This window comes from Echinops telfairi, unplaced genomic scaffold (genome assembly GCF_000313985.2).
Source record: "Echinops telfairi isolate 266 unplaced genomic scaffold, ASM31398v2 ScPeMD7_7469;HRSCAF=8507_0, whole genome shotgun sequence".
NCBI classification, from domain to species: Eukaryota; Metazoa; Chordata; class Mammalia; order Afrosoricida; family Tenrecidae; genus Echinops; species Echinops telfairi.
Genome location: NW_022111372.1, coordinates 58,105,689 through 58,111,557, shown reverse-complemented (window position 1 = coordinate 58,111,557; position 5,869 = coordinate 58,105,689). Strand labels below are relative to the sequence as shown.

Below are 5,869 nucleotides of genomic sequence, written 5' to 3'. Positions count from 1 at the left end.
GTGCATGTGCCGGGCTGGGGAGGCAGCGCCAACCTCCAGCTGCCAGCCCCGCGCTCGCTGAAGCCCCTGCTGCGGGCCAGCCGCCTGCCGCCGCGGGCTTTTCTTTTTGTTCTTCCCTCTCGGAGTAGACCATCCGCCTGGATATCTTTCTAGGGAAGGGGAGGGGCAGTTGGGGTCCCAAGTCTCTCACAAGTCTTTGCCACCATGGGGGCTGTCATGGGCACCTTCTCGTCTCTGCAAACCAAAGAAAGGCGACCCTCTAAAGGTAAGCCACCTCCTCTTTCCTTTTGTCGCCCTGACCAGGGTTGCGGGTACGGGCACTGAGCTGGGGTATCCTCTTGCCTCCCTTGGTCGTGTCCCCGCTCTCCATGAGGAGCTGGGGCGGGTTCCTCCAGTCAAAGGAATAAAAACCCAACAGGGGGTGTGGGGTGGACACCTCTGGGTCCCCAGAGGAGGGAGCTCTGATGGACTGTGGGACCCCTCTAGGGCACCAGTTTCCAGGACCCGCCTCTTAGAGAAACCTTGTGCAGCAGGCTGAAGAGGCAAATTCACAGGTGGGGTGACCGGACTCCCCGAGTGGGAGTGTTGGGGAGCTCTCTCCTATTCTGTATCGCCTGGTGTTTTGCAATTGTGGGCATCCAGCAAGGTGCTCCTACACTCTCACCCTCCTCCTCTAGGGAGCCATGCCAGATGCAGACAACTCTGTCTGCCCGTCCCATGAACCTCTGCAAGCCAAAAGGAGTCCGCTTCTGCCAGGGTCAGGCTGCTCACTGGGCCTGTGGATTCTAAGCTCAAGGATCCACAGGCTGTCCTCTGGGATCCACAGGGAGTCAAGGGCACCAGCAAAACCTGCCTGTGGAGCGAGCTTACATCTAGGATGAGAAAGCTCCATCCTGGACTCTCCCTTACCTGGCCGCACACCTGCCTTTCCCAGAAGGAGAGAGGTGCTCCATCTCACCAGTGGGAAAACTGGCGAATGGACCCATGGGAGTGGAGAACATGTACACAGGGGACTGTGCGAGCCTGCTAACCCGCAGATAGAAAGAGGCTTGTTGGGCCAAAGGCACAGGAAGCACCCTGGGAAAGGAAGATGGTTTTATGTTCAATATCCAAGTGCCTGTGTGAGTAGTAGAGGGCTTTGAGTAATCTGACATTTAAACCTGCAAGTACTGTCTGGCTTGGGTGACTGGCCTGTGCCTTATGCTGATTAATGATTAGAACTGTGTCCCCATAATGGTGGAGCCCAAGATGCCCAAGATGCATGGTGAATCTCCATAGGGCTTGGTTGGTCTTGCCTAACTCATCAGGGGAGTGTGCATCTCAGGGCTCGTGCACCAGGACTCACCTGTTCTTTGGGGCCCCAGGAAGAAGGGTTCAGAACTCTGGCCCAAAGTACAGAGATACCAGGCTGACTGAACACCAAGTAAAAAACCCACGGGCAGAATGTTTACTTGGTGCTGCTGGATTGGCATTTACAACCAAGAACAGAGAGGTTTGGGCCTGTGAGCCCTGCTGAGATAGACTTGCTTCTAGCAGGGAAGGGATTGGTTGCCTTGTACCAGTCCTGCCTAGGATAGGTCTCTAAGCTCCCTCCTTGGCCCAGGCCCCTGACATTCAAAACCCAGCCTCAATCAGATCCTTGGACATTGTCTGGGGCTAACATCCAGCACCCAATGTGGGTCTCCTCTCCCTCTCTGTCTGGCATCGGGTCCCAGAGGCCAAGCAACTGTGGGAGCAGGCAACTCATGGGTTTGTTTTAAAATATGTCCTGTGCTGATGGCTCTCCCTGACCCACCTGTAGAGGTGCAGCCAAGTGTCACAGAAAGAGCTGGGGGTCTGGAGTCTGGGTGAATCCTGGCTCTACCCCTCCCTCATTATGTTACCTTTGGCAAGTCCCTTCACTTCTCTAATGCTGTGCGCTGCTCCATAAACTGGATGAGTATACCACCTCCAGGTGGGGAATTGGGTGTTCAGGGAGTAGAGGGGAGAGAGAACCCCATCTAACACCCTGTGTTGTCTACGACCTCCAGGGAGCCAGAAGAGGTTATTGCAAGCATGTTAGACTCGTAGCATCCGTAAGGATATTAAGAAGATCGTTGTAAGGATGAAGGTTGAGTGTGGAGCTGCTAGCTCAAAGCTGGGCACAGAGAAAAAGGACTGCAAACACTACCACCTCTTGTTCCTTCTCTTGCACAAACTTCAGGTCACCTTGGACGCTCTCCCACAGGATACTCTCCATTTCTCTCATGGGGTTCAAGGAAAGAGAAGGAGGGGCGGTAGCATTCGGGGAGTCTGCTGTGTGCAGGCCCAGTGAGAGGCGCTCTGTCTGTGGCTCATCCCAGAACCCGCACAGCAATGCTCTCTGGAGTTCACAGCAGGGTCAGCCTGTTGGGGAGGTCCTCATGATGAGTTGCCTCAGCTCTGAGCCACCAGGCCTCAAAACACCGGAAGCTCCTTTCTGGAAGTTTCTCTGGCCCTGTCTTGGCTTCCGGAACAGCAGATGCAGGTCCTAAGGCTGCATCTTAGCCTGCTCAACTAACACCCTGACTACCTCAACAATGCAAATTGCAAGCATGTATATGTTTTTATAAATAGGGGATGAATCTACAATTAGTGCTGAGAGGGGAACACCGCGAGCCCAGCCTGGGGGTGGGGGGTGCTCCCAGTAATCTCCCTAAATGCAGCACTAAGCTGAATAAAAACATTTAGATTCATTTCTCTGCCTTTCTCTTTTTAGGACCTTCATTTTATATTAAGAATTGGAAAAGCCCAGTCTGAGGGAATTCAGTTCTGTATTTTAGTCCCAGGCAGAATTTCTGGCTTCAACAGTGGTGGGGTAGTAGTTACATATTGGGTTGCTAACTGCCAGGTCAGCAGTTCGAAACCAGCAGCCTCTCTGCAGGAGAAAGACAGGGCTTTCTACTCCTGTAAAGAGCTTCAGTCTCAGAAACCCACAGAGGCAGTACTATCCTGTCTTAGAGGGTCTATGGGTTGGCATCAACTCAATGGCAGTAAGTTTGGTTGGTACTAGTTTGTTTGTTTGATGGTGTCATACCCAGGACTCTGCTTTGGATTTGAATGGGTAAGTGGGAAGACATGGGGGATGGGCTGGAGGAACCAGCAGGTGGGCCTAGCAAAAAGCATTGTCAGGCCTATGGGGTCAGGAGAATCTAGGGAGACCATCGCCAAAGCCATCTAAGGGAGGTTTGCCTTGAAGCCCTCATGGTGACCCCTGTGTTAGTGAGGAGGAGGCTGCTGCACTGGGTTTTCTTGCCTGTCATCTTTATGGAAAGAGTTTGCCAGGCCTTTCTCCCTCACAGCTGCTGGATGAGTCTAAACCTCCAGCTTTGAGGTTAGCAGTCGATGGCAAAACACAAATGGGCAACAACTTGATGAGAGCAGGTGTGCCTTGTGGGTGGGGCTTAAGCAAATAGCAACCCTCACAGTAGGAGTGGGTGGGTTATAAAGCCTCTCAGGGGAGCCCTCAGAACATACAAGGAGGACTGTGCTTTCAGAATATTCGTGAAGTCCATGAACAAGCTAAATCTCTCAGCTTTTCAGTTATCTTCTAAGGCCACATGTCTGTGCAGGGACAAATTTGGGGCTAGTCCCCAGATCCTTGGTCAGTGAGCATCCCTGAGGACTTCAGGGAGCGGAGCGTTCCAGATGAAGCTGGGTATTGGTTTAGAGCTTCCAACAGCATGTTCAACCTGAAGAAGTCTGGGAGAGGAGGAGGAGGAGGAGGCAGTAAGGCATGGTGAAGCAGCAGTTTGAAGTCACAAAGGCCTCCCAGGCTTCAGGGGCCTTTGGCAAGTAATTTCACCATGGAAATGCCAGCATCTCACGCTTTCGGAGCAACTGGTGGTTTTAAACCACGGACCTCTCTGTCAGCTGTCTAGTGCCCAACCGTTGTGCCACCAGGAACTGTCATTTCTTGTCATTCCAAGAAATGCCCTGGATTATAGAGACAACGGTGTCTTGGGTTGTATCTGTCTCTGCTGTGTCTTTCTCCACCTTTTCGCCTCTGCAAAACCCTTCCCCCCACGACTACCTTCTTGTCTCATATTTAAAATCCCATCCCAGTGACTTCTCCCATCTAATATGTTTCAAGGGTTGTGGCCTCATGACTCCAAAGCCATGCTTGGAATGAGGCAATCAATGAAGGGGTTTATGCCCCTACCTCCCAGGAGTGCAGGCTTCTTGGGCAGGTACCTTATCTCATTCATTCATTCATTCATTCATTCATTCACTCACAGCCCCTAACTCAAGTCTCTGCACATAGTACCCCAAACCCAAACTAACGCTCCTCCTGTGGAATTAATTCTGACTCTTCGTGACCCTATAGGACAGAGTAGAACTGCTCCTCATGATTACTGAGACTGAATCTTTATGGGAGCTGACAGTCTCATCTTTCTCCTGTGGTGTGCATGGTGGATTCGAACCACTATCTTTGCAGTCAGCAATCCAACCTTTAACCCGCCACACCTCCAGGACTCCTTCTATGCATAGTAGGCCTAAAATGCATTTCTCCCGAAGGAAACCGTTCGTAATGGAATGGTCGGCTGCTCCTGCTTATTTCCTAGACTTGTGAACCGTGCAGGAAAAGTTAGTTTCCCAGTAGAATTCTGGTTCCCTGGAATGAATTTTGTTATTTGGTTGGCTGGCTTTGAATTAGCTTTGTTCACAAAATCTACTGAATCTGTTTACCATTTGGTGGGGAAGTGCTGAGAACAGTTTTCCCACCCGGCAACCACCCTACTCCCCCACCCCACCCCCCAAAACAACAAACCCAACTGCTCATTGTCATTGACTCAATTCTGACTCATGGCAACCCCCTGTGTCACGGAGCAGAACTGAATTCCATAACAAAAACAGATCTGGAAGCAGATCACCAAGCCTTCCATTATTAGTAACTGAAAGCCAACGGTTTGTGACACTCAGAAGCACCTACTCCCCAGACCCCTGTTGTTCATAAAGGGGATGTCAGGGGAGGGTGGGGTCCACACCCCCCCGGCAGGCGCAGCTCTGGCCCTTGCGTCATAGAAGAAGCTCAATGGAACTAAAGATGTCTACCAAGAAACAAATAAAAAAAGATTGGACATTGAAGGGTTCTTGGACCTGGTCCGTCAAGACCTGGACTTCTCTGGACCCCTGGAAAGTTTTGCTCAATAAATATTGTGACCAAGTGAACAAGTGAGTGCGTGCCTGGGCAGCTGTGAGAGAATGAATGAGACAAATGAATGGGAAGCCCATGAATGATCTGATGGGAGACAGAAGGGACAGTTGAGTAAATGAATGATTGGATCAGCAGCAAGTGCCTTAATGTGGCCATAATAAGGAATGAAACCCTAGCAAGGCTATAATAAGAGTCCGGGCTTTTCATGAAGAGCATTGATCAATATGATCCCCAGATCCCGGAAATATAGATCTAGGCTCCTGACCTTGAGATCAGGCAGGAATCAATTGAAGGACACTCTAAAAGGAAGCCCTGATATAGATGAGTATTCATAAACATATTGCAAGTGCTTCCTTAAAAGCTTCAAACTGTCGGTGGAGTCTAGAAGGATCCAGGCAATGCTTTGGGGGACCGGGAGGAGTGTAGTATCTTCGTGAAGGTGGAGGTTACTTCCAAATTTTCATGCTTCTGTTCATTTGCTCCTAAAATGTTTGCAGAGGCTGACATCATAGGGGAGAGACCCTGCCCTCCCCTGGGGCATCTTGTGAGAAGGACCTAATGCTGAGAGACTAGGTGGGAACCTCCCTGCATTTCAAGTCCACCCTTACTTGGTCTGGGTGAGCTTAAAAACAAGGCACAGCAAAATTAAGACCTGTATGTTGTCCATCCATCAATTTGCTTACTTAGCCAATC

The 5,869-nt window shown here is 50.7% G+C and overlaps 1 protein-coding gene across 1 annotated transcript in view; it reads left to right on the top strand.

Annotated features, from left to right (window-relative positions):
- Positions 1 to 104: 104 nt before the first annotated feature.
- Positions 105 to 5,869, top strand: part of KCNIP1 (potassium voltage-gated channel interacting protein 1) — a 333,470-nt gene continuing 327,705 nt past the window's right edge. Inside the window, exon 1 of the mRNA XM_045284693.1 lies at positions 105 to 265. Within this exon, the coding sequence (XP_045140628.1) occupies positions 205 to 265 (61 nt within the window). The 5' untranslated portion in view covers positions 105 to 204. The remainder of the gene's footprint in view (positions 266 to 5,869) is intronic.